The sequence below is a fragment of the Anser brachyrhynchus genome, assembly GCF_964034855.1.
Source record: "Anser brachyrhynchus genome assembly, chromosome: 29".
In the NCBI taxonomy this organism is placed as follows: domain Eukaryota; kingdom Metazoa; phylum Chordata; class Aves; order Anseriformes; family Anatidae; genus Anser; species Anser brachyrhynchus.
The window spans coordinates 1,300,765-1,328,422 of record NC_137722.1 but is presented as its reverse complement, the minus strand read 5'-3'; the positions used below and the strand labels follow the sequence as shown (position 1 = coordinate 1,328,422).

The 27,658-nt window shown below is 55.1% G+C and overlaps 1 protein-coding gene and 1 long non-coding RNA gene across 2 annotated transcripts; one reads left to right on the top strand and one right to left on the bottom strand.

Annotated features, from left to right (window-relative positions):
* Positions 1-323: 323 nt before the first annotated feature.
* On the top strand, positions 324-13,950 carry SLC48A1 (solute carrier family 48 member 1). Its single transcript, XM_080570514.1, has 3 exons — positions 324-534; positions 11,015-11,182; positions 11,858-13,950. The coding sequence occupies exons 1-3, from the start codon at positions 396-398 to the stop codon at positions 11,992-11,994; spliced, it is 444 nt and encodes a 147-aa protein (XP_080426640.1). The 5' UTR covers positions 324-395; the 3' UTR covers positions 11,995-13,950.
* Positions 13,311-27,658, bottom strand: LOC308183932. Its single transcript, XR_013942532.1, has 2 exons — positions 27,209-27,658; positions 13,311-24,111 (listed from the first exon to the last, which is right to left on the bottom strand). It is a non-coding gene; the product is annotated as an uncharacterized lncRNA (long non-coding RNA).

Sequence of the window (27,658 nt, the reverse complement as noted above, 5' to 3'; positions counted from 1 at the left end):
GCCGGGGGGAGCACTGCAGGTGGGCGTGGCTTAGCCACGGCGGTGGGCGTGGCTTAGCGGTGGGCGTGGCCCGGCGGCGGCGGGGGCGGGACTTGGAGACGGGGGTGAATTAACGGCGGCGATGGACGGGGCTGGGTGGTGGGCGTGGCTTGCGGGTGGTGGGCGTGGCTTGCGGGTGGTGGGCGTGGCTTGCGGGTGGTGGGCGTGGCTTACGGGTGGTGGGCGTGGCTTGCGGGTGGTGGGCGGGGCTTGAGGGTTATGGGCGTGGCTTGGTGGTGGAGCAGACTGGGTTTAAGGGCGGTGGTGGGCGGGGCTTGCGGGAGGTGGGCGGGGCCTACTGGCGGTGGGCGGGGCTTCCTGGCGGTGGGCGGGGCTTGCGGCGGCGCAGCGCTCCGATGGCGGTGAGCCGGGCGCTCGCCCTGCGCCTGGCCTACGCGGCCACGGGCTGCGTGCTGGGGCTCTCGGCCTTCTTCACCTGGAGCCTGGCCCCCGCCTTCCGCCAGCCCGCCACCGCCGCCGCGGGGGGGCTCTCCGGTACGCCGGCACCGGGGCTGGGGCTGGGGCTGGGGCTGGGGCTGGGGCTGGGGCTGGGGTTGGGGGCAGATCGCGGCGGGCAGGAGCCGTTCGTGTCCGTGGTGCTGAGGCCCGTGGTGCTGGGCCCGTGGTGCTGGGCCCGTGGTGCTGGGCCCGGGGTGCTGGGGCCGTGGTGCTGGGGCCGTGGTGCTGGAGCCCGTGGTGCTGGGCCCGTGGTGCTGAGGCCGTGGTGCTGAGGCGGTGGTGCTGGGGCCGTGGTGCTGGGGCCCGTGGTGCTGGGCCCGGGGTGCTGTGGCCGTGGTGCTGGGCCCGTGGTGCTGGGGCCGTGGTGCTGGGGCCGTGGTGCTGAGGCCGTGGTGCTGAGGCCGTGGTGGTGGGGCCCGTGGTGCTGGGCCCGTGGTGCTGGGCCCGTGGTGCTGAGGCCATGGTGCTGGGCCCGGGGTGCTGAGGCCCGTGGTGCTGGGGCCGTGGTGCTGGGCCCGGGGTGCTGAGGCCCTTGGTGCTGGGGCCCGTGGTGCTGGGGCCGTGGTGCTGAGGCCGTGGTGCTGGGCCCGTGGTGCTGGGCCCGTGGTGCTGAGGCCCGTGGTGCTGGGCCCGTGGTGCTGAGGCCGTGGTGCTGAGGCCGTGGTGCTGGGCCCGTGGTGCTGAGGCCGTGGTGCTGAGGCCGTGGTGGTGGGGCCCGTGGTGCTGGGGCCCGGGGTGCTGAGGCCGTGGTACTGGGCCCGTGGTGCTGGGTCCAGGGTGCTGGGGCCCGTGGTGCTGGGGCCGTGGTGCTGGGGCCCGTGGTGCTGGGGCCCGTGGTGCTGGGCCCGGGGTGCTGGGCCCGGGGTGCTGGGCCCGGGGTGCTGGGCCCGGGGTGCTGGGGCCCGGGGCTGTGACAGGGGAGATCCAGGGGAAGTTCTGCACCCAGAGGTGCTCGGCGCTGGGACGGGCTCCCCAGGGACCTGGTCGCAGCCCCGGAGTTGGGGGATCCTTGTCCCAGCGCTCTCGGAAACGTGGTTTGGGTTCGGGGTCTGCAGCCAGGAGCTGGACTCGGGGATCCTCGGGGGGCCCTTCCGTGGTGGGAAGCTCCTTGTGACAGCCACCGGGGGGCTTCGGGGCTCGGGTGGGGGCTTGGAGGCTTCTCCCGGCCTCCCCCAAGGGCATTTGGGGCTGCTCGGGACTGGGGACCGGTGTCTGGCTGCGTTTGCAGCTGGGGAAGCCAAGCGGCGTTTTGTGGGCCACGCTGGCAGCACCTGTGAGCAGGGAGCCCCTGGTGCCGTCCGACCTTCTAACCGAAAAGAGGGTTTTATTTTAAACTTCAGAACTTCAAGTTTCGTTGGCTTTCCTAGTGAAATTTTGGCCTGGAAAGCAGCATTTACGCGTGCTCTGTGTTTTCAGGAAAGGAAACCCAAATCGCCAGCTTCCTGAGGTTTGTACCCACTGAAAGCATCTGGGCCGGGTGCTCCGAAACAGGCGTTTGAGCTGCTTTCCAGACTGGCCACAGGCTGTAAAAACGCGTCTTCACGCCCGCTGAAATCAGTGAGATTCAGATGCGTAAATATCGTGCTTAAATTATATATTTTCAGTTAGTGGTTGGGTTGGAGCAGATCGCAGTCATCCCTCCATTTACCAGCTCAGCAGCTCAGGGGTTTTGTGTGGCTGAATGCGAGCAACCACCTGGAGGAAGAGCAGAAAGGGAAGTTAAACCTGGTAAAGAATCTGGATTTCTTCTCGCACACGAGTGATGCCAACGCTGCTGTGAACGCCTCGGTGTTTGCCCCGCTGTCAGCTCAGCTGTGATGCCCAGGGCTGCGCTAGGTTTGCCGTTCAGCTGATTCCCTCCGCTCCCTCGCCCTCTTCTTGCTGTTCCTCCAAAAATCTTTAATTCTAGCTGGAGCTGGAATGAAGCAGGGCGGCCCCGCCACGCTCATCTTGCTTTACGAGGTGGTGGGATGGAAGCTGGGGCGTCGTAGTACCCCAGAAACGCACGAGGAAATAACAAGTGCTATTTTACGCTGCCAGTGCCTGTTATTTTGTGTTCGCAGAGGAATTTCTGGAGCCTGCGTTCCAGAAGGAAGCTGGTGAGAAAGCAGAGGGAGAAACCATCCTGCACTGACAGTGCTGAAGTTATTTAGCTTATTGCCTGCTGGGAGGAGGAGGAGGTTTGTGTGCTGGCTAGTCACCAGTAATTCGAGCTAGTTAAGGGAACAGGGGATCAAGGTAAGCGAGATTAAAAGAATGGTCATTTGCGAGGCTGCACTCCGTGAATTTGTAGGCTCGCAAACATCTGTGGAATGTCCACAGGCAGAGTCCCAGCAGGATCAACAAAGCCTCAGAAACGCATTAAGAAATAATCAGAAAGGCTTTCAGCGTCTTTCGGTGTTATGACAAAGCTGATTTAAGAGGTTCCTGCCATCCTACACTCTTGGCTGCTTTTCCCTGCCCTTCTGCTTCGCTCTCAGTGTTTCAATAGGCGAAATGGGCTCCAGGCTTCTGAGATGAGATTTTTCCTTTATTCTCCCGAGCTGATCATATATAGCGTGCTGTCCTGCAAACAGCTCAGGGGCTGGGATCGAGTAGGGATAGAACCACTCGTGTACGGGAAGGACCTTTGAAACTTGTTCTGCTGCCAGACAAGCGCTCAAGTCAAGTTGTGCCAGCCTTCGCGGGCAGACATTTCACGTAGCTCATGGGTAGGGCTAAGCGGGTGCTCAGTCACTTGTGGAGGGTTTTTTTTCTCTAAAAAAAGAATCGCTGCTTTTTTTTTTTGCCGTGCACTGAAGCTAAGGCTGCTTGCTGAATTAAGTTTGTTCTACGAAAAAAATCACTGTGTGTAGGAGGTTGGCCTTGTGTTTAGACGCCACGGGTCATTCAGTTTCAGGTATTTCACTCTGTTTGTTTTTGGCATACTGCATTAAACCACCTTTTTTTTTTGTTGTCGCACGCTAACTAGCTCTTATTTCCACTGGCAGAGAATGGCAGGAAAGGAAGTGGGCGAGCGGCTGAAACTTTCCGCTGTGCAGACACTGCAACGTTCATTCTCAGGCACTGCTGTGTGCCCTTTAGTCTCCAAAAAACCCTGTTGCAACTTTCTTTTAACACAGGCAGAAGGACGGCTTCTCCCCTAATCCCCCCGGCACGGCTCAAATGCGGTGCGTGGGTGCTGCCGGTGTCACGGGGAAAGCAAAAAATCCTGCTGGAGGTGTCCTTGTGCGCTCTCTGGGGTTGCTGTCTTCGCCACAGGCTTTTGTTTTTTTGGGTCAATACGTGCCTTTTTTTGTTCAGGAGCTTCCAAAAGCGATCCGAGCACCTGCGTGAGCTGCGGGTCCGGCTGTTGTGGCTGGGAGCGCTGACACTTTATGGGGGGGAATTGTTTAGGCTGGCGTAGTTGGCAGTTTTGCAAAAGCTGCTAATTAACTCTGATTAAGCCAAGGCTTCTCCTGCCAGCCTTCTCTGCGAGTGTGCTCGTACGTGCTTATCTAGTTTTAGCTATCTTTCTGGTTTTCCCATCACCTCTGGTGTGTTTGTCGTTGCTCCTCTCTTGCCCGCGTTGGATTGCAGCCTGCTGAAACTTTTGCTGATGTGCATTTGGTTTTATCAGGGGCGTGTTTTTTAGGATGTTTATCTGTGTGCTTCCTCTCTCCTATGCTGTTTTTGTCTCTGTTTTAATCTCTGTAAGAAGCCTTGCTGATACCTCTATCATTAGGAACCCGTGTCTTTGTAATCAGTTTATTTATCTTTTCCTTATCTTCCAGAGAACCTTTCCTACTGTGTTTTCCTTTGAAATCCATCTCCCACTACTGGTTTTGTTAACTTTCACCTGCTTGGATGCATTCATTCGAATCTGAGCTGATCTTCAAATTCATTTAACCCGAGTTGCAGAACGCAAGCTCTGCGGAGGGGCAGGCGGTCGGATTCTGCTGAGTCTGTAACCAGAGCCTTCAATTACCTCTAGTTATGAAACTGGAAGCGTGCAATTTCAGATGCTGAGCAACCCCCTTTCCAGTCTTTCCGGTTGGCTTTCGTGATAATAACCCCCCCCCCCCCAATCCCCTCCTGCCACGGTGCCAGGTAAAATCAACTCGCTGATCCTCCGAACCTCAGCTCTGCCTCCAGGCGTGCATGCTTGGGAATTTTCGCATCCTCTTCAATCAGATGCAGACCTCGCCTGTCAGCCCCTTGTTCTACACCCAGCCGAGGGTTTCCGATAACCCCAGGGACAGCAACTCAACAGACCGATCGCAGGACCCAGAAAGTCATCCCTGAGTTAGTGCTGGCTGTCTCGGTGGTTTGCCATTTCATTTCGAGCTAGTCACGGTGGCTTTTGTAATTTAGTGCTTGTTTGTGTGTTTGACCTTCCCCCCCCCCTCACCGCCTTAAATTAATTTTTTTTTTTGAAGTAAGCCATGAATCTCTAAGAAACTCTGATGTTTTCGTTCAGCCAGAGGCAATTTAAAAGAGAAGAAAGCAATTAAATGTTTTCAGGATGTATCCAGCCCTTTCCTGAGTGGCTTTTAATGTTCTTGTGTATGTATCTTCTCTCTTTAAATTGAATAGAAAAAGAGGGTTTTTTTCCACTCCAAAGAGACTTTATTGGCTGTTTCCAAGCTGCTCAGATATTTCTGGCAAAACAGAGAGCTTGTGCTTTGAGAACATAATGTGGACCAGATATTAAAGCAGCTGCAAAGAAGATGAAACACAAAACGTACTTTCCAGACACTTGAAACTTTAAAAATATCTGATAAGTGAAAGTAGTAGAAGCTAGCTTAGGCTGTTCACAGTACCCATTGCGTACAAAAGCTACGATTCTCTGAAGGCACTGATAGCTGATCTAACGTGCATATCGCAGGGAAATTCGGGCAGATTGGCTTGGTCCCTCTCCAGGGCTGGAATAGCACGTAAAAAAAGCATTTCAGGAATAAAGCATTTTCGAGTGCTTGGATTTGCATACAAAATACTAAGAAAAACGTTAAGTTTTGCCTCGTGCCTGCTTTATTCCTTCGTCTTAAGCAATGGCGAAAAGCGGGGAAAAGCACACTGAAAGAAAACACAAAGGCACAAGGCTTGTGCTTCATTATGACCTTACTAAATTGCGAGGGGAGAACCGAATCCTTCCTAAGTGGAAAATGTGATGCTGGTTTCGTCTTCAGCGTGAATGGCAGAGGCACAAAGCATCTGAAATCTGTACATCTTCCATTTCCTGCTTCTCAGAACGGCTGCTCGGGCCAGCCCGGTGCCGAGCAAGCAGCTGAAATTTTATTTCAAAATCCCCTTTTTTTTAATTCTTGCGCCCGTGCAGCCCAATCTGCTTTCCTCCGAACCGAAACGTCCCGGAATAAATAGCAAAGCACTCGATTGCACGTGCCCAGAGGGAGATTTTACCGAGGGCTTTTCACTAGAATACTCCAAAGACTCCCTTCCTTCGAGAGCTGTTTTCCTTAAATATTTCACTGTTGATCCTTAGCTATTTTGGCAGAATTGCTGCTTAGAGAAAACCCGTTTTTAACCTCTTCCAAAAACAGCTGACGCTGAGCTGGCTTGGCTTGGACTCGCGGAAGAGAGCGTTTTACCCTTTCTGGGAATCAACCAGCGAAGGCAAAGTTTCTGCAACTTAAAAATGGGAAAAATGAGCTTAAACTGGTGCTGCTAGAGTAGCAGAGCGTGTAAAAGGAGGTTGTGCAGGTGGACAATGACGGGAGGCTTTGAAAAAATTCTTCTTGCTGCTCACCGTAGACTTCATCTCTTCCAGCACCATGCAAGTGGTTTTTAATGCTTTTCATTTTTATGTTTTTATTCTCGTTTTGCTCGCCGTCAGCTTTCTCCCATCGTCGGCGCGCGCCTGGGGCTTCAGGCAGCTGGCAGGAGAGCGCCGCTCGCAGAATAGCTCCTGTGTGTGCGCGCCTGCTTGGCTTCTTGGCCTCGCTCGCACATTTGTTGGCTTTTTTTTTTTTTTTCCTCGAATCTGTACCACCCCTTAGTGTCGGACACCGCGTCCCAGCACGGCGTGCAGACGTGGCCTGACACGCGTGGCCTCTGGCCGCTCTGAGCTCCGGGAAGGCAGCTGCGCTGCTTTTTCCCCTGCCAAACAATGCGACTTGTTTTTTTTTTTGCAGGGACCAAAATTGCTGTCCGTGACGAGCAGGGCTCTGAGGAGGCCTCTGTTTGCTCGCAGGTTTTTGGGTTTATGCTGGGAGAAAGCAAAAGTTTGGTTCCACTTCAGCTGAAGCACGCCAGCCTGTCGGTTGGCTTACCAAAATATTTGGATTTTCGTGTTTTTCTGCACCTGCCTACAGGCTGAGCTCGATCCGGCTTTGGGACTTGCCTTTTAGGATTTATTTAAACGTGTTCCCACTATGCTGTAGGTTTTTATATTTCAGAAATGAATTAAACAGCAGCTATCAGGTGTATTAACAAGGCTTAAAAGAAAAAACAACTGCCCCTGTCGCTGTTGTTTCAGATGTTCTCGTGGTTGTTTGATGGGCCAGCTTCCTTTTCCTGGAGCTTTGTGTACTTTGGGTAATTAGTTTTTTTTGGTTTAAAGGTAACAACTTTCCCGCTGCTCTTTGTGTCGGAAATCCCTCGATTGTGTTTTGTTTAGTGCCTCTCGTTGTAGGGCCGTTCCAGCTTGGAGTAAATCCACCCAGCCAAAACGCTTCCCTGAAAAGGGGGCAGAGTTTTTGATGTTATTTCCAGCAGGTGATGTCACTGCAGCTCCAGGGCTGCGTCTGCAGCTTCTGGGTCTGCTTCTCAGCGAATGCAAAATGCAATCCGAAAATACAGGTGTGGATGTGGAGAGGATTGGGGGGAGCTTGAGGTGAGAAAGAAGGTCTGAATGCAGAAGGTCCTGCAGTTAATCGTTGCAGACTTTAAATGGCGTGACTTTTATTCCTATTCCAGTAAAAAACCTTATTAAAATGTGTTTTTTTTTTTTGAAGCTGCACAGCTGAATGAGTTAGCTGTTGTTCCGCTGCCTACATCCAGCTGAGGGGTTTGTGTTAAACCTGCAGGCCCCTGCTCTCGGGGAGGGGGTTTCAGGACGTGAGTCCTGCTCTCATTTCTCCTGCCTGTGTCTGAGCACGTGCATGTTTCCTCCGCCGCTGTGGATGCTTCTTGAGGCGGCTCTGCCGGCTGATTTAACTTGTTGGAGCGCTTTTCTGCCCTTTTAGGAAAAAAAACCACCACCAAACCCTGCTGCTCTGCAAGCTCCATAGCCTCGCTGAAGGACTTGGGGCTGTTTTAGGGGTGCAGGGGAGAGGCAGGCGTCGCGCAGCCGGAGCTGGCGAGGACTCCGCTCCCCCCCATTTCATGGGGTAACGAACATTTTGCTGACGTTTTGTGGGTAAAAGGGTTCCCTGTGCCTGTCGGCCCTGTGGCCCGGCTCTGCACGTGGAGGAGCTGTGTTTTTTGCCTCGTCACAGTTACGGGCTCACTGCTGAGGTTTGCCCCGCGGCTTCCTTCTGAGCGCTGTGTCAGGCTTTAGGGCTGGGGAAGAGGCAGGGGCAGGCTTGGCGGGGGGATCTGGTGATGCTCATGTGCTCCTTCTGTTCTTGCCACGAGAGCTTTTGGGGCGTTAGAGGCTTTTTTGGCGTGCAAACACGAGCAGCTTGACTCAGCACTTCAGATAAATTGTGCCAAGTCATCTGAAAGCGCCGGTGGGGAAGCGGCTTGTTTTTGCTAATCATAAAGCCAGAGTTCCCCCTTTTTTTTTTTTTTTTAAATGTGGGTTGAACTCGCTAGAGCACGAGCTTAAAGGTAATATGAAGTCAAGGAAGTGGTTGATCAGCAAGCTGAGCGCTGGGCTTTTCCACCGAATCCCGTGGCAGGCTTTCCGAAAGGCATTGCCAGCGCAATTACGGTCGTCTGCAGAGCTCCAAAACGCCTCCTGCCAGCTCGGTCGTGGCAAAGCAGCATCCGTGCTGCCTCGGGGAGAGCCACAGCAGCAAAATCCCGAGTGCCCCTAGTGAAAAGTTGTCTTTTCTGCTCCGTCATCCGCCTTTTTTTCTTCTTCTGGGCCACCGTGGAGGGTGTTCTTACCCACTTGGCACCACCCTGAGGCACTGAAGAGGCAAAAAAACATCACCAGGGTTCTCCTGCCCAGCCTGGAGCCGATCTTTGTGAATGTTCGGCATCGTCTACCGTGCACCTACGACATACCCCTTGTCCGTGTGGCCCCGAGACCAGCCCACCCGTAAGCCAGGGGTGTTCAGCAGCAAGCCCCGTGCCGTGGCTCTGCCCCTCTATCAGCTTTGGCACCGTTGTTTTTCTCCGTGCCGTAAAGCACTCTTTTAAGCCTCAGGAAGCTTGGTGCATAATGGCCGTATCCAGTAACAAATGAGCTCCGGCAAGACTTGTGGCTGTGCTTAATATGAAAATGTTTATCTTGTAGTGGGCAAGGTTGGGTTTCGCTTCCTTTGATGCCGAGCGGTAGCTGCAGAGGGAGATCTGTGTTATTACAGGGTACCGTGTAAAGCAGCCTGGTAGTTTAGCAGTGCTATTGTCCTTTTTTTTTTTTTTCCCCCTTTTTTCCTTCCTCCCTGCTGCTGCCCTTAAAATAAGACGTCTACAGGAGGTGGCAGCAAAAAGGAGGAACAGCAGCCAGCTCGCTGCACCGCTGGAGGCTCGGGTGTCAGCGGTGCCACCACCCAGGTCTTTGCCAAAAGGAGGCAATGTTCGGAGGTGCAAAGGGGCCCAGCCTGCAGGCTGGGTGGGATTTAAGGAGCTGCAGCCCTGCTCCTCAGCGCTGAGACTTCAACGGGGACGACGCTGGGGTTGCGCGGTGAGGAGCACCAGGCAGGCTTTAAGCATTTGGACCGACTTTTCGTACACCAAGTGCCTGGTCTCATTTTTTTTCTTTCATATTTGGTGAAAAGGTGGCAATTTTTTTAAAGCACGAGATCAGGGAAGTATGTGTCTTTTCTCTTTACATCAGAAAGTGCTCGGTACTTGGGGGCTTTCGTGCCTTTTGCTCTCTCATTTCCTCCCTTCTGACAAGGGGGTTGAAATGTGGTTCAGGAATGGTCACCTAAGCCCTTGGAAGTGCCTTTTGCTGCTTCTATTGAAGCTGTGCCGATCTTAAAACACAAAACAAAGACCCGTACGTGCTCAGATACTTGTCTGGTTGTGTAACCCAGGCGTTTTGGGCCAGCCCCAGGAGCGCGGAGCCAGATTTAGTCCACCTTAAGCACTTCGCGAGCGTGCTTTGCCCTAAGTGGGAATTGTATGTAAATATCAGCTGGGAGCTGAACTTCTGCACCCCTTTGCTTTCAGAAACGCCGACAGAAATGTCACAGCCCTTTGAAAATCCGGCCAGCTTGGCAGCAGTGGTGTGGGTTTTGTTCCCCGGTGCTCCTTTGCTTGTGAGTTAAAGGCTTGGGCCACGCGTTTAAAACTCTCAAGGTGCTGCCAGAATATTTCCAAATAAATTGGAAAAAAAAAAAATAGAAATAGCTGTACAGTTCTCTGAAAGCACAGATAACAGCAAAGGGAACAGGAAGGCTTCGCGATAATTGGGTAAAACCTGAATTAATCTTGCTTGGGAGAGCTTTGGATCGTGTTCCTTGTACACTTGTGCAGTTGTCCATTGGCACAGCAGCACGTTGTCCTGTCCCCACCTCGTGGCAACCCTTCTCCTTTAGCATAAGGAGTAAATGTGCTCTGCAAATAAATGCAGACCGCGTAGCAAATGGTGCTCGTTGGCGTCGGCTAGCGGAGAAAGCTGCTGGCTTTGGTGTTACTGGTGGCGAGGCAGCAAAAAGCCACGCTGGGCTATTTTCACCTCTGCCACAAGGGTTTTCCTTCAAGGTATCCGGACTGTAATACAGATCCGAGTGGCTGCTAATTCTGGGTCACTTGAAGTGCTTGGAGGGGATTTGTCTGCCTGCACGCCCCGTGAGGTTAAGTGGAGATGTGCTGGAGCTAAAAGACGCGGTGTGAAATGCTGGGTGCGGAGCAGCTCCCGTGTTATCTTCCTTGGGTGTCTGAAATGAGTGGTCGTGGGGTGCTCTTCGTCGTCCCTACGTGTAAAAGGGGCTCCTTGGCTTTTGTAACGAGGTGAGCTAGTTCTCGGGAGGTGGCCGGCTGCGGCTGCTGTCCCGGAGGCTGCATGGAGACGTAAATAAATCAGAATTGTAGGGCTTGGAAGGGCCCCCGAGATATCACTGTGTATGCAGGGGTCCTTTCAAATGGGTCTGTTCAGAACAGGAAAATGAAAATATTGTTTAGGGGAATCCATTCAATGAACGAAGCCCTTTCTGCGCCAGCCTGGGATCCGGACCTGTACCCTAAAGCCTGTGCCCAAGCAGGGGGCGTGGGGTGCTCGCGGCGGGCGATGCTCGCACAGGCAGCCGACTTGCCCCCCTTTTATGAGGGCCCTGGCAACGAAGCGTTAACTTTGTGTGATTTTTTGGGGGGGGGTTATTGGGATGTGTATTTATTCGACACCTTTCTGTGTCGCAGTGTGATGCACGGTACTGATTCCCCTTGCTGTCTGATCGAGCAGGTGTTCTGGCGCTCTGGGCCCTAATCACGCATGTGATGTATGTGCAGGATTACTGGAGGACCTGGTTAAAAGGGCTGAGGTTCTTCCTCTTCATCGGGATCCTCTTCTCGGCCCTCTCAGTGGTGGGGTTCTGCACCTTCCTCGTTCTGGCCATCACCAAGCACCAGTGTAAGTACTTGGCAGCAGTACCGGGAGCGATGGCTGGCGCTGCTGGGGTTACTGGGGCTGGGTTGGAAGGAACAGACTGGGAGGGCTCCTAGCACCTCTCGAGAGGTGCCATGAGACTTTTGGGGAGGGTGCCAGAACGCGTTTCAGTTCTCTGCTGTCACGACCTGATGACACGAGAGCGATCCTATGGCCGACGGGTACCACTCCCTGGGGCAGTGCCCGTCTGCTGATGTCTGAGAGCTGCCCTGGTAGACCTAGCCGTGCTGCAGGCAGTCCCCGTTTTCCAGCTCTGTCTTCAGTAGAAACTGGAATTTACTCCTCTGACAGCTGAGGGGAGTGCTCTTAAACATCGTGCTTCGGCGCTCATAAAGCAGGTGGGCGAGGACTTTGAAATCTAAACACAAGCCAGCAGGGCGAAATGCCTTCTAAGCTTAGTCAGCACGTAAAGCTGTGTCCCTGGGAGCTGTGTAAGTGTCATATGAGGGCTCGTGTCATTCCTCCCAGTGTTTGCTTGGCAGTAGATCAAAGGGAGAAGGATCGTGTTTTGTTTTTCTTTTTTTTTTTGGGGCAGGGGGGGCTGTGTTTTTGTTTGGGACTGAGGTGGGTTCCTTCTGGCCAGGCTGTATAAGGAATAAAATGATCTTTAAATGCACCTGTATCCTTTTTCTCTCCTAGCCCTGACTGATCCCAGAAGCTACTACCTGTCGTGCGTCTGGAGCTTCATCTCCTTGAAATGGGCCTTCCTGCTCAGTTTGTACGCCTACCGGTACAGGAACGAGTTCGCAGACATCAGTATCCTCAGTGACTTCTAACACTTGGACTTCAATCCCGTCTGAAGGTGCTGGAGGTCTGATTTGCCCCCCCCGACGGCATGGTACGTGCGAGAGATGTACAAGAGGCGGAGAAGGAACTCACCCAGTGCTGCTTGGTTTGTCTGTCTGCAGTAGGGGTTCTTCCTAATTGCTTTTACTCAACCATTTAAAGTTTGGCTAACGATGTCAATCCAGTCTTTCTGTAACTTTCCCGGGAGTCCCTGTGTCTGGTAGCGGGTCGAAAGACTCCATCTGCTTACACACAGCAGGCCCAGACCCACTCTTTGCGTTGCCCTCAAGTCCTTGGGCTTGCACTTGGGGAGAAAGCCCTGGGCAGCACCCTGACACCTCGTGCTTGCGAGGGAATTGCCAGGTGGGTGCCCCAGATGTGCGTAGAAACCCTGCTGGGTGGAAGTCGTGTCCTTTTTGCACTGCTCTGCACCTCAAAGGGAGAGCCTTCCTTCGTAGCGAGTCCCTGGGTACCTTCCAGCCAGTAGCACGCATCTTCCAGTACTCTCCTTTTACAACTAGTAGTAGGAGTAATACACAAAGTCCGGAGGATGTGTAGAGCCCCAGGGGATGGGGCTGCAGCAGAGAAGTGCCAGTCATCCCCTGCCTCTGTCAGAGCTGGAGAGTGCTGATTCTGGCTGCTAACCTAGAAGGAATTTAATATTTAATGCTAAATTTTCTAGGAAGCAGAATAAGGTGTTTGGGTGGCAGGTGTGCTGGGTAAGGGCTTGCTTACCTGAACCTCAGGAGAAACCTGAATATGATTCTTCTAAAAAAGTATTTCCGTAGGTAGCAGTGTTTCCTTTTCTTTGCTCGGCTTCCCTGTATCGGAGAGCAGGATGAGAGAGGGAAAGGAGATGCGGTCCTCAAAAATAAAAAGGTATCCAGCAAGCCTCCAAAAGGAGTGCCCGATGTAGGCACCATCCGTGCTGCCGCTGGTCCCTGCTTTGCTTTGGAAGGCGAGAGGTTCGAGCACGTAATAATTAAATTAAGCTGATGGGGTTATTTTGGAAGCAGCTGACATCACCTGGATAGCATTCCCCAGTTTTTTGGGTGGGAAGATCCTCAGCTTACCCAGCTCGAGGGACAGCAGGTCAATGCGCGAGGCGAGGTGTTGCCAGCCTTGCCGGGGGACCTGCTGGAGGCTGCTAAACCCCGACAAAAGGCTGCGTACGTGAAATGCGCTTACGAGGTTAATACTCAGGCTTTTAAATCCTAAAATCTCCCGTACTGCTGACGTCGGGCTGCCAGCGTGCCCGGCAGGAGATGGAGCAGCCGAGCTCGCTTCCCTGCCACGGAACCGATGCGGGGTTTGCGAGAGGTTTTAGGGTAGGGAGTTTCAAGGAGCCATCTCTCATCTTAAATTTCCCCAGCACGACTGCCCACGTGTTCGCTGTCCGGGTGCAAGCCCCAGCTCTGACAACTGTGTCGTGGTGTCCTCGGGAGGCAGAAATCCTTACGGGCAGGAAGCCTCGCAGCAAAGCGTTGTCCCTCCGTGTCCCCACGCTGCAGCGCCCTCCTGCCTGCGCGCGCTGGCATCCCTCAGCAGCACATCGGGGCTCCCTTCCCGGGCACGCGTCCAAAAGTCCCCTCGGCTGACCCCGGAGGTTTTTTAAACTTTATTTTTGTGACACTAAATTTGCCTACGAAACAGCTCACTGAATCTAACCCCCCACCCCGTTTTCTCCCTGACATGTTTTAGCTCTGGAATTTATACTTCCATCTCAGCTTTTTAAAAGATCGTGTATGTAAATATATAATATATTTTTACATCGTTTACGCTTCGTTTGCACGCTTGGTGTAAGACTTGGTCCTGCAGCGGGATGGTGTGATTCACAGCGGGGTTCGTTTGCGTGTATCCCAGTGTCTCCTTGTACTAAGCTACGCTGTGTAACTCGTGTGCGACACCACGGTAAGAGCAGAAATACAGTCGTCTTTCTCACCAAACCAGTGTCTGTAGCATTTCTTCTATAAAGTTGTTAAATTCCGGCTCTTTCCCTCTCTCGGTGGTAGCCTGCAGCAGCGTCGCTCCGTGGGAAGGACAGGAATTGTACAAAACACTTAGCTTTTTGGGGTGATGCAGAACCACAGCAATTTTAACTCTTACTGCATCCTGCCCATCTTTACCAGCGCCCTCAACATCTAGATCCACACGTAGCAATACCTGATATGTTTTTTTTTGTTTTGTTTGTTTGTTTGTTTCTTTCCTCCCAAAACTTAATGCCCTGTCTTTCCCGTTCCCAAACGGCACCTTTTAGGTGTGGTTTTATTTTGGAGCGGTGAATTTTCTCTCCGAGGGCTTTTCTCTCCGAGGGATCCCACGAAGGATGCGCTGGGGTGGTTTGTTGTCTTACAAATAGTAAAAATAGCAGATTGTGAACCCCTGCAACCCCAGGTGAGATTCCCAAACCTGTGCTCAGGGGCGCAATCCCACCTATTTAATGCCCATCGTCTGCTTTCTGTCGCCCGGCTGGGGGGAGGCTGTGATAATGAGAACATTTGGAATAAATTTGGGAAGCGCTGGGACATCATCTCCCCTTTGAAGCTTTTTCTCCCTGAGTGAAGGAGTCCAAGCGCTGAAGCCCTGCGGCTGGGTGCGCCGGGGGAGCTCCAGCCACAACTGAAACGAGTTTGCTGGGCTCAGCCCCATCCCTGGCTGCCTTCCCCTAAGGGACCCCAAGCAGCTTTGCTGGGGGCTTCTGGGGTGAGAGGTGAGGGGTCTGCTCAGGGGGCAGGAGGGGTTATTTCCCTCTGCCACGCCAGCAGGAGCAGCCTGGAGGGGGGTCCTGGCTGAACTAGGAGCAGGAGGGCAGCACCCATGGGTGCAGGGTGGGCAGCGGCCGGCGGAGGGCAGCAGCGGCTTGGCCATGGGGAGCAGCGGTGGCTCAGCACGGAGGGGGCGGGCTGGGACCCCCCCGGCTGCAGCAGGGTCCTGCAGCACCAGGGCAGCCCGGCTGAGGTCCCCTTGGAGCTTGCAGCCAGGTTGGACCCCTTTGGGCAGGGACCAAGCCCCTTGCAAGCTGAGGTCTGCAGAAGTCCCCCTTTTTTCACCTATGTCCCCACCCCAGGAGGGTCTGGGGGGGCAATGAGATGCACCGGGGGGGGGATTTTGGGGCTTGCTCGTGCCTCGCTGGGGTCTCACGAGCGGCTCTGGGAGCTGCTCCTGCGCTGGGAGGTCGCTCCTGGCACCGCTCCCGGCTCCTTCGTGCCGAAATCCCAGCTGGTTTCGTTCTGCTGTGGAGCCACCGAGTCTCTGCCGTGGATGGGGATGTGCCGGGGGCTCAGAGCACAGCCGGGGACAGCACCGGAGCCCTCCCCGGGGCCCTGTCCCCTGTGTCCGGCCATGGGGCTGAGTGGGTGGCCGGGTGTCGCAGCGAGAGGGATGCTCGGGGACATTGGTACCCACCCGGCGTGGTGTCCTGCCATCCCCCTGTCCGTGGGTTCCCGGCCACGAAGCTGCTCCCAGGCTGCTTGCGAGAGCCAGGGCAGGTAGGACAAGGAGGTGATGGCTCTTCGCTTGGTTTCTGGGGGGTCGGTGTCCCCTGGGTGGCTCCCCTGTGCCGCGGGTTGGGATTTGCAGCTCAGTGCATCCAGGTGCCCTCCGAAACAAGGGTCGGGCTGCACCGGTCAGGATGGGAAAAAGCTTCTCCTCCCCTGCAGCAAGGTTTCCAGCCCCTGCTCTGAACCAGGCAGGGCAGCACCTGAGCCCAAATTCCAGGCTCAGCCCTTGGGAGCTGGGATGCGAGGGGAGCAAGGACTCGTGTGGCTCTAAAGGGCCACAACAACCCCTCCAGCCCCCCACCTTGCACGAGAGCCCTTTCCTACCTGCAGGCTCCCCAAAATCCTGGGGACCTCAGCTCCTTTCTCAGGGTAGACCAGGCTTTACCGCCCAACAGGACGTTTTCATGAAATTCCCCGTTTTTTCACCTAACTGGAGGTGCAGCAGCGTTCGTACCACGTGGCGCTTGGCTGCGCGAGGAAGCCTGCAGAAACGGGGCAGCATCTGCCGAACTCGGCACGCGTTTTGTGCCTCAAAAAGGGTTTTTGGTGTTGGAAGAAGCCTGCCACGAAGCACAGCTCTGCCTGCAGCCCTCCAGCACCCTCTGGGTGTGGGTCTCCAGCACCTTTCTGAGGTCCCAGCACCCTCACGGCCGACGCGGGGAGGGTCCCCTCTTTGCCCACGTCCGCCGCCCTGATCCCGTCTTCCTGCCTGAGCGGCGCTTGAAGATATTCAAAGCAGCATTAACGAAAACAACAGATTTTTTGCATTTTAGCAATCTGCTTTCAAGATGTGGGGAGGCCGGAAGCGGCGTTTCAAAGGGTTCGAGTGCCGCAGCCCCGCCAGGCGCGGGGGCCTCCGTGGCCGAGCCTCACTGGAGCTGCTGGACCTGGCCCTTGGAAGGGTGCCTTTGGGTGGTGATGGCACCCTGGGTGAGCTGGGTTCATAAAAATTGGGCATGAGTCTACTGCGTGGGCTCTGGGGTTGTCCTTAGGGGTGTCCCATAGCTCTAGGGCATGTGGCTGGGACAAAGAGGTCTCCAGCCATCCTGGAGGTGGCCGTGGAGGGACCCAAACGTGGCTGGGCTGGGAGCACGGCACTGGGAGTGGTGGAGGATGGCTGGGGGACCAAAGTGTCCCCAGGGAGGCTGCCCAGTCCTCCCATTTCCCTTGGGATGTCCACCCATTTGGCTTGACAGGGCCACCTTGGGTCCCATCCTGCTCCTTTTAGCCGAAGCTGCGCTTGGAGCACCCATGCGTGGGTGTGGAGGTGGAGACCTGCTGGCAGCATGGAGCAGAGCAAGGACAAGTGGGCCACTTCCACAAGCCCTCCCGGCCAAGAAGGGGGGACTTTGGCCAGGCTTGGTGGCAGTGTGCCGTGCCATGCCGCGCCAACTGTCCCCACCGCCCGCTTTGCTGTGAGCGTGGTCCCCAGCCTTGCAGCAGCGAGGCCGGCCCGCCCTGCGAGGAGGGAGCCGACTCAGCACATATTTGCTCTTTGTTTACTGGCTGTTGCTTGTAAAAAAAAAAAAAATTAATAAAAAAAAGAAAAAAAAATCCCCCAAATACCATTTTTATAACGGCAGCCGTTGCACGCAACGTCCTGATGGGAGCAGGAGGGAGCTGGATGCCATCGTGTGCTGGTTGGGGCGAGATGTAGCGGGCACGGGGTGGCCCCGGACACAGAGGAGAGGTTGGGGCAGGGCTGGATGAGGCCCCCACAGCAGCGTGCTGAAGCACCAGGCATGGGGTAGCCCTGGGCACGGTAGGTCGAGATGGTGCTGGGTGGTTTGGGGTGACCGTGGATATGGATGCTGGACTCACGGACACGAGCCCTGGCCAGGTTCTCCACGTCACCATCTCCAATCCAGCCGCTGGTGATGACTCTCCAGGGGCTGTTCCCAAAATTTATCCTCCGTGCACTGCAGACAGGTGCTGTGCCCCCTTCCCTGGCCACATATGGAGGAAAGGCTTCGGTGCAAGAGGTTTGATGGAGCTCGGCTGGGCTCCTGCAGAGCGATGAAGATGCTGGGGGAGTGGAGAGCAAGGTCCTGCCATCCCGAGCCTCCTTCCAAGGGGATTTTTGTGGTCCTGCCTGTGCTTCTCGTGAGCCAGCAGGCAGAGGTGGGTTTTGGTAAAAATTAGCAGTGGGATTAAAAGTCCCCAGCTGAGCTGATTTAGTGTCGGGGTAAGCTAACCGGAGTGCAGACGGAGCTGGGAGGCAGCCATGGTCTGAGGGGGGGATGCTGAGCATCACACACAGAACTGGGAATAGTTATTTTTAGGACATCTTTCAGTTTGGAGAGCAACCAAGTGAGTAAAATGGTTCAATATGGTTCCAATATTTAACAGAAGAAAAAAAAAAAAACAGAGGCTGAAAATTGCCGGGTTGAAGTTGAGTATCTGGGAAGAGCCTTTGAGACAATATTTATGGCAGTGTGCAGCCAAAAGGAGCCAAAATGTGGATTTGCCCCAAAGTTATCGGCCGGTCCTGGTGCCCTGCAGAGGTCCCTGTGGTTGGCGTTGGCTGGGGGGGCTCTGGTTAGGACAGCCCATACGGTGCAAGGCAGCCCCGTGCACAGAGGACCGCTGCTAACCCAGGGATGAAAAAGTAAAGAAAAACGAAGGTGGTGAAAAAAAAAAAAAAAAAAAAGAAAAGAACTAGAATGATCATTGCAGAGGAAAATGGCCCAAAAAAAACAGGAGGTGAGCAGTGGAAGGGGTGCTCTGGGTGCTCTCCCCCCCCTCTCGTGAGTGCCTGGCCCGCGAGATGCTCCGCCAGATCCTGTTCACCCCATGCCTGGTGGGGCTGGGAGCCAGGTCCCCTGGCACAGCGCAGCGCTTTGAAGGCCTGCTGGGGGAGAGCTTGTTCTGGGAATAATTACATTAAAAATCGCACGCAGTGGCAGCTAGGTCCCGAAGCTGAGGGCTCCAACGCCCTCAGAAAGAACAGATTTCTCCCTTATCTCCCTAGCCTGGGAGATGGGGCTGGTTTGGGATGCCCGAATGTGCCGAGCAGATTTTGGGCGCTGCTGGCTTGCAGTAGAGTGCTGAGCTGAAGCCCCTGCACCCCAAAACCCACCAGACCAATGCCTTTCCAAATATGATCCTTTTTTTTAATTATTTATTTATTTATTTATTTATTTTCGGTTTCTCACCCCAGGGAAGGTTTGCTTGGTGGGACAGGATCAGCCAAGCTCTGTTTGGGGGCAGCTTCACCCCGGGGGGGAGGTGGGGGCTGGAGAAAATGGGAGGTCCAGATGGCAAGTGGCAAGAAGTCTTCGTCAAGAAGGGTTTTATATTTCCATGTGCTAAGTTTACATCTGTTCAGGTTCCGTTTTTGTTGCCTTCATCTTTTAATGCATCTGGGTCTTGCTGTCAGATATTCAGCTCCTCTTCCTCACGGCCAAAGCCTCTGCACTGCAATGACTTTGGGTTACTTTGGGTTACAAAATGCCTTTTCCTTCCTTCCTTCCAGTTTTTAGGCACATGGAAGCGTAAGGGCAGGCTGTCCCCAGGCAGCCCCTGGGGGACTTCCATTTGGTGCCAGCCCCTCTCCCACCGCAGCCCCTCGTCTCCCCCTTATCCCACTCCTTCCCCAGTTCGAGCCTCCTTTTCCCCCCTTTTTTTTCCAGTTTAACAAAGAAGTTCCTATGGAGCAATTTATCAAGTGTGTTAATAAAGTCCAGACAGAGGAGTTCTACTGCACGGCCTTTGTTCGGAAAATAATTTTTGATCAAAGACAATTATCGAGTTAGCCCAAGGTGAGCTCGTTCTGTGCCATTTTTATCCAATTATCTCCCTATCTTTGATAGTTTTTGCCTTCCAGATTTCCTCCGAGCCCCGCACGCTGCCGAGGTCACACTCGCTTGCCTTTCTTGCCCTTCTGACAATAAAAGCTTCATATTTACTGTCTTTACTCAGTCGGTTTTATTTTCCACCAAGCTGTGATATTTATTGCGGGTCGGGGCCACTGCGCTGAGTTTCGGAGCTCCGGCACGAAGGAGGTTTGCCTTCGGCTCCTCGTGCCGCACCCTCGCTGTGTCCTCATCCTCCTCACCCCATCGCGGAGAACTTTGGGGATGTGTCTGAAACAGCTTCCAGCCCAATCTCGTCTGCACTTTGCAGATGTCGTTTTCTTTTTTTTTTTTTTTAATTTATCTTTTTGCCCTCTTTATGCATCCGGCTGAAGGGTTTCTTGTTCCTTAGCCAGCTCTGATTCCTTCGCTCAGGACAATTCTGGCGTTGCCCTGACACCTCAAACCCCCCCAAAATTAGACGTTTTCTTTGGTTCTTTTGCTTTCTGCTTGTAAACTGAATGTCTCGGTGAGGTTTTTCCCCCTCCATTTCAAAGAAACGAAGTGCAGTTCCCTGCGAAACCCTTGTGCTTCAGCTCTCCCTTCAGCATAACCCACATCAGAGAGGAACAATCTGGTCTCGTCCAGTCCAGCTGGGCAAATGGGCTTTAACTTCGGCAAAGCTCTTGGGAAGGAGCAGCTGTGGGGGGGTGCCTGGGGGTGAGGATATCACAGGAGTCATCGCTCTGCTTGGAAGGGACCCCGGGGGGGGTCACCTAATCCAACCTCCTGCTCAAGGTAAATGCTAAATTCGGAGCGAGTTGTGTAGGACTTACGTAGGTTTATACATCATATTAAACCACGCAGCTTAATGTACCTGCAAAAACCCTTGCGGTATCAGCTAGGTGATCCCTTCCCAACACTTTTTCTGTGCTGTGGGGCGATGCAGGTGGGCGGGGGGCAGAGTGGGGACAGCCCCGGGGGGCCGCAGCCGTGACCGGGGGTGGCAGGGGGTACCTGGCTCCGCAGCACGCACGCACACAGATGGCTCTTCCCGCTCACCCAATTTTTTTAATAAGCTCCTTGAAGTCTTCTCCAGATTTTGCAGCTCATGCCCTTGCCTTGCCTTCCTTTAAATCTTACTTGGAAGCTTTTAGCTGATACATTAGCCCAATAAAGCCCAACAATTGGAGAGAAACCCAATCCTGCCCCCACCCTGCCCCCCTCCTCCATCGAGATCAAACGGGTTTTAATCGGAATAGAATTTCCTTTGACAAAATGAGGAAAATCTGTCGCTCGCATCCGCCCAGCCAGCCGCTCCTCAGCCCTGGGCTGTGCGTCCGCGCTGGGCGCAGGATCCGGCACCTCCCCTTTGTCTGCTGCTCGCTGGGCAGCGTGTCCTAGCGGGTGGCTTTGTCACCCCCGAGGGGTGGTGACACCCCCTCGGGGTGGTGACAAGGGGTTTTGTCACCCCCTGAGCTATCTCCTGCTGAGCTGTGTTGGGGGAGATGGGGACGGCGCGATGGAGAGCGTCCTCGTGGCGTGCCCCGGGCTGCGTCCCCTGCGCTCGGGGACAGGGACAGGCGGCGGGGCCACGGCCATCTCGGCCATCTGCTCCCGCTGCCCCCTGCCTCGTGAGCAAAGTCCCTTCTGCAAATGAAAGCTCCTGCCATGGCGCTCAGGAAATGGGCCTCAGCCCCGGCTCCAAAGCACCAAAGCACCAGCAACTCGTTCCAGGCGCGGAGGGGAGAGTTTCCTTTCATCTCCGGCCAGGAGTTTAACCGGCCTTTCGTCTCTCCCCAGACGGGGCTTTGAAGGCTTGCAGGGCCCTCCCACATGTGCTGCTGGGGCTGGGAGTGGTGTCTGCTCCGGGACCGGGAGGGAAGAGAGGACGGGAAGCAGCACGGGAGGGAGTTCTGCCCTCCGGGAGATGAGCAGAGGTGCCCGAATGGTCACAGGGAGAGCAGGGGTCACCGGGGGACCGGAGCGCGGAGGGACACGCCACGTCTCCTGGTGGCTTTGACCTTCTCTTCCCCAAGCACTCTGAGAGCTCCTGGAGTGTCTTGGGATGGAGACAGGGCTGCAACCCCCAGCTTCATGAGGCTTTCGGAGGGTCTTCGGGTTCGGAGGGTCTGCTTTCTGCCCAAGACCGCGCTGTGGGGAGGGCAGAGGTGTTTTACACCTTGTTGCAGAGATGGAGTTCGGTTCTCATGGGCAGCGAAGCACCGCTGGTGTGGGGACAGGTCCTCACCCTGCAGCCCTCTACCCAGGTGCTCACTCAACTTCCCCATGCCCCCAAATTCTTCTTGCTCCTTCTGGTTTTCTGATGCTTTGTTGACAACAGGGTGATGGTGACCGAGGGTGACGGTGACGGAGGGTGATGGTGACGGAGGGTGATGGTGACGGAGGATGACGCCAACGTGTCCAGAGGCTGGTGATGGCAGAAAGCCCACTCTGTCCTCTCCCAGCCCACCCTGTCCATGCTGAGATATTGCTCACCACTGCTTCAAGTGGGCTGCCAAGCCCGGGCCAGCTGGGAGCCACAGGAAGCCACGGGCTTTGCTCTGCACCACCGGTGAGGTGCGTGCGCACGGGCTCTCATGCCGAGCCCTGCGGTGAAGTCCCCGCACCCTGGCTCTTCCGAGACCTCTTCTCCTCCATCCCTGGAGCTGGCATGGCTCCACTTTGGCCCACAGAGCGAAGGGAGGAGATGCAGAACACTGAGTCAGCATTGAGCGCCTGCGAAGTTGCTCACATAAAAATAACTTGGCATTCTTGGGGATGTGCATCATCGGTATCATCCGGCTGTCTGTCTGCTCTCCGCTTTTGTGGCCTTACCCCGCTGGTAGGCTTCGTGGCACTTAGATAACAGACCAAAAAGCTGGTATAAGCTGCGTGTGCTTGCTGGTGTCTTCCTTTTTAGCTTCCCTGGATGGGTCTTGTCCAGCTCTGGTTGCCCTTGGGAAGGGAGAAACAATTTTCCTCCATGGTTTTCACTCCCTTCCAGTTCCTGCACCTCCTGGGGGACATCCTGGGGAGGTTTCAACCCCTGCCCTTCTAGCACCTTATTGCACAGATTTTTCCAGAAGCTCTTTCTGTTGCACATTAAGCAAAAGCTTCCATGGATGTTTGTCTCGTTGCTAACGGCCGTTTCGAACTTCTCCTTCCCGCAAGCACTTGAGCTGCTGTCGGAGGATCTCGTGGCTTTCTGCATGGGGGCGGGTGGAGGTCAGGATGGCTCGGAGCTGCTGGACCCTCTCCAGCTCTGCACAGAGAGGTAACTGCGCACACAAAAACACAGTTTTGCCTCAACCCAGTTCCTTTTAAAGAGCCCCGAGTGCAGCTGCAAGAGGGGTTCAGAAGCTGGGTGCTGGAAGATCTGAGCCTGACCCAGGGCCCCTCTGGAGGAGACTTCCCAAGGGGCTTGTGCGGAGCCCAGGGGTGCAGCCCACAAAGAGCAGCGTGACTGCGTTTCCTCCTGGGAGCACCCACATTTCGGAAACTCTGCTTTTGTGGGTTCGTAGCTGCAGGAAGAGAGGGGAACAGGCCCGGAGCGGGGGGGCGGCAGGCAGCATTTCCACATTCAGATGGGCTGAAGCCATGAAACTGCCCAGGAACGGAAGACAACCCTTTGGTTTCCATTCCCACGGGCCAGAGGCTGTAGCATCTCCCGGCTGGAAGTGACTCAGTGCAGGAGCTGATGCACAGCGTGATGGAGCCGTGCTCCCAGCTGCAGCCGTCAGGATCCGTGCTCCTCCGCGCCGTGAGTCACCGACCGCCCGTCCTTGGGTCGCCGGTGCCAGCCCAGGTCCGGCTGGGTACTGGGGAGCACTGGGATGGACTGGAGAGCTCCGTGCCTCCAGCTGGAGGGAGCTGGGAGGAGATCATCACCGCACCAAAAGCAGCTGGTCCCCAAAACGCAGGGCGAAATTCCCGGCCACAGCAAGGCAAGGTAGAAAGAGCCGGGAGCTGCGGCGAGTGGACAGGGCTGGGTGCCTCCGCCTGGCCTTAGGCAAGAAATTAAATTTCTAAGGCAACTTCTAAGGCAAGAAATTAAAGGACTGAAGGTTTTTATTTGCTCCGGTGGGCAAGAGTGGGTATAAGCAGAGCTACTCGCAACTTGCAAAGGCGAAAGAGCCAAACCTCTGCAGTGCTGAGTGCACGGCCAGGGGTGAGCAAAACACCCCAAAACACCCCAAGTCTGGGCCGAGGAGCTGGCCCAAGAAACGGCTGCTGAAGGGTTGAAGGTTTCTCGCTTTGGGGTTAGGCTCCTGGGGTGGGTTAGCAGCCAGGGATGGGTTTTCAGTTCCCCCTCCTCCCAAAATATTTGCCTGCCAAGCCTGCATTTGCCCTGTAACCTGGGGCAGGGGGATGCACGTGCAGTGATCCCTGTCCCCCACCTGCCCCGGCACCACAGTGCCTTCCCGGGGGGGGGGGGGCTTCATGCCTGCGAGGCATCGCACGGGGCTGTGCAGCGGCTGGGTCCTTTGGAGGAGAAAGCTGCAGCGAAGAGGAAGAGCGATGGCTGCGATGGGCTTTTATTACCAGCAGGAGAGCACTTTTACGCCTCGTCCTCAGCAGATCCTGGGCTTCAGCGCTGCCTGGGATGGATGTAAATGCAAGGACAGAGCGGGGTCATCACGAGGGATGGTGCTGGGCTCCCCCCCGGCCAAAGCTGCGCTGCCAGCCCCGTGGTGACGGTGCCTGGAGAATTATTTGGGCAGGCTGGAGGCTGCCTCGGTGGGAATCGGTCAGCTCCCGGGGCGAGCGGCGAGGTTCTTGGCAGCGGGGCCCAGGACATGGCGTTTTGCTCCTTTGATGGCCAGATGGAAACAGATGGGGAGGGGGAAAAAAAAAAAAAAAGAGAGAGAGAAGACTTTCACATGTAAAATTCCAGCGAGGAAAATTAACTGGAACAGGATGGCCGTCAGCGCGGGGTGGTGGCTGCCACCAGTGCCCTTGGTGCCACCGTCCCATCCCAGCTCTGGGAGGGGGCACAGCCCAGCCCCGCCAGCGATGCTGCGGCACGGCCAGACCCCGTTTATCCCCCCCCCCAGCTCCCCCTTTGCCCCCCTCTCGGGGAGAGGCTGCGTTTTGGGGGGAACATCTTTTAGTTCTTAAAAAGTTCAGCGAGTTCCAGGAACATTATGTCACTTTGACAAGGAAATGAATTGCGGGGCCATCAATCAGAGCTGCAGGCGCGCAGATCAAAGGCACCCGGAGCGCTCGAGCTCCCTTTTACAGCCAGAGCCCTGCACGATGCCCCCCTCCCATATTCCCTGCGGTTGCCTCAGCAACAGCACGCTACAGTGGATGCTTCGCATTTTTATTCGCACCACACATGTTTCCACTCTAACGCTGCAATAACTAGAAAAACCTGCGAAACCAAAGCTGCTTCCCCAGCCTCCAGGGGCAGCGGCTATTCCTGGCTCCCTTTAATGTTCTCAATTTATTAGCGTTATCCTCCTTTTTTTCACACAGGATAAAATAGAGATTATTTTCGTCCTCCCGAACAAAGGAAAATAGCCTGAAAAAAAAAGAAAAAAAAAAAAGAAAAGCCTCTGCATCGAGGCTCGGCCTCTGATTTTGTGCCCGGAATTATTCGCGGGTGTAATCGGCTCCCCCACATCCAAGCGATGCTGTTGGCAGCACCGGGCTCTGCGTTATCCCTCGTGGCACTGGGCAGGTTGGTGGCCCCGTCGCAGCAGTGAGCAGAGTGGGGAGGAGCCGGGGGGGCGGGGGGGACACTTTCCTGGCCTCCACAGGGACGTGCTCGCACACAGACGTGGCGCGGGGCTCGTCCTGGCCCTTCGCGGCACACCAAGGGCGTGCTGCGCACACAGAGGGCGTCGAGGATGAAAAGGCCAGCTCACCCTCACCTCTTTTGGCATCAGGCTGGTTTATAGAATCAGAGAATTCTGGGGGGTTGGAAAGACCTCCAGAATCATCCCTCCCTACCACCATCACCCACTAAACCACGTCCCCAAGCACCACGTCCAACCTTTCCTTGAACACCCCAAGGGACGGCGACTCCACCACCTCCCTGGGCAACCCATCCCTACACCTGACCGCTCTTTCTGAGCAGAAATTCCTCCTAATTTCCAACCTGAACCTCCCCTGGTGCAGCTTGAGGCCGTGCCCTCTTGTCCTATGCCACACATCACAGGGGTTCAAACCCCAAGGGTGCAACAGCCTCCCGGCCACCTTCCTTGCACCCATGGAGCTCCATACGAATTCTTCTTAACCTGAAGAGCCTGTGGGTGCTCAGAACCTCCTGTCGTGGCCACTGTCCCGCTGTCCTTGAGACCGGCCTCCTTGTGCCCTGCTGGGCCTGGAGGGAGGCCGGGACACCCGTCAGACCTGAGCGAGGTCCGCTGAAAAGAGGGAAGCGTCCGTGCCGATGCTCGGCTCCCTCGCAGGGCAGGAGGGGAAGCCCAGTCCCCACGGGGACTGCACGGAGCTGGGATCCCCGGGGGTTTTGGGGGGCTGGTGATGGTGAAGAGACGCAGAGGGCTGGGCTTGTTGTGCCAAGCAGGAGGCTGGACCTCCTCCAGGACTGACGGCTGGCACGGAGCATCCGCGGTCGGCAGCAGAGACAAAAACAGGCTCAGGCTGGCCGAGCCGTGCTCTCAACCCCACTGAAGGACACAACTTTGAGGGAACACCTCAGCCCCTTCCTAAAGAAGGCTCAGCTCCAGCCTCGACCCCATAACGAAGCTTCTGCAGCCACACTGAGGCTGCCCACGTCCCCCAGCCCCGGCGCCCTCGCCCCACGCACAAGTGCCTGCTCAGCAGTGTCACTGCTTTCCTTTTTAACATCGCCCTTCTTCCCACAGCGCTGAGCAGCACCGCTGGGCTCTGCTCTCCTGCGGGCACCCCAGAACCTTTCCTTCTCACCCCAAAAAGCCGCTCGAGAAAGGTGGAGGTGAGCAGTGAAGGGGCCCCGGAGGGAGACGAGCAGAGGCAGAGCAGCTGGGACATGGTGGGAATCCAAACCTTCTTCCATCTGGTGGCTTCTCACTGAACCAAGAGATCTGTGGGTTTTTTTCTTCTTTTTCTCTCTCTTTTTTTTTCTTTCTCTCTCTCCCCGCATTTTTAAGGTCTGAAATTTTTACTGATCTGTCAAAATGAGTGCTATAAAACCCCCAGCTAGCTGGAAAAGCAAAGTTATTGAAACCAGTTTGGTGACTCGTGACCTTTTCATGAGAAGTTTATATTAATATTCTTCCAAAAACACTCACTGAAAGAACAAATTGAAATGTTTAAGGGAAAAATACTCCAGCCACAAAACATCCAAATGTGGGTAAAAAAGCCCGCTCGAGCAGTTCGGGGTGCGCAGCTGATCCTTCCCGCGGATCAAAGCTCATTGTATTTATCCTTTTGCTCAAGGATATCAGCAACAATACCGAGCTGCACTTCCTTTGCCCAAGATCGTTCGCCAGCGAAATTGAATTAAACTTATTTTTAAAAAGGAAAACAATAAAAACATTAATAAAAAAATAAAAGCCAGGCACAAGCCCATGCCCCAGCTGGTGTTAATTGGCCGCCCTCCAGCTTCTCCAGAGCTCAGCCAGTTTCTTCAAGCGCGGGATCAGAGGACCCGGGATCCTGCCTAAATTCTGCCCTCCCTGGGGTATTTTTTTCTCGCCCTTTGTTTTCTCTCGCTTTCCCAGGCCCCTGTGATCTATTGTCTTCCCGCATTAGGAACAGCTGATATTAGTCGCTGTCTTGACAACGCTCGCGTGTGAGCAGGGCTTTGAGCGGTGGCCCCGCTGGCAGAGCTCCGGCACGGATACGGAGTGGGGAGCGAAGCCCCCCGGGCTCCATCCCACCAGGTACCCCCATCAGCTTCTCGCCAGCCCGATTGGAAGGATGGGGCTGAGCCCAAGCCCTCGCAAAACCAAACTCACCTTCTCATCTCTTCAGGGGCCGAGGTGTCTCTTTGAGGCTCCTGTTCCACCCGGACCCTGTCCAGCGTGGAGGTTGTTCCAGAGGAAACTGTGGAAGAATGTCCAAGCGGAGAAATCCTCAAAATAGAGAAAAGCATTCCTACGGCTCATCCAGAGTGAAAAAGCAGAATCTGGGTGGGTGTAAATAGGACGCCAAGGGGTTCAAAAGGGGTTTGCTGTGAGGGGTGGTGGACATGGACATGTCTGCACGACCAGCCACGCTACAGATGCTTGTCTGGTCTATGGTACGTATTTTTCCGAAATACCTTGTGTCTGGGATCGAATTGAGGTTGTCTTCTGCAAGTGGGATTAGCTTCCCTGAGCAAATTTGGACAAGTCCCTTGCTCTTGTTCAGCCCCACCCCAAAGAGGAGCGAGGCCATAAGCCAAAAGCAAAAGCAGAGTTGCTCTG

Excerpts from the sequence above, each read along its gene's own strand:
- SLC48A1 (XM_080570514.1), top strand. The coding sequence starts at position 396 with ATGGCGGTGAGCCGGGCGCTCGCCCTGCGCCTGGCCTACGCGGCCACG. Across the intron at positions 535-11,014 it reads CGCCGCGGGGGGGCTCTCCG|GTGTTCTGGCGCTCTGGGCC; the intron begins GTACGCCGGCAC and ends CTGATCGAGCAG. Across the intron at positions 11,183-11,857 it reads GGCCATCACCAAGCACCAGT|CCCTGACTGATCCCAGAAGC; the intron begins GTAAGTACTTGG and ends TTTCTCTCCTAG.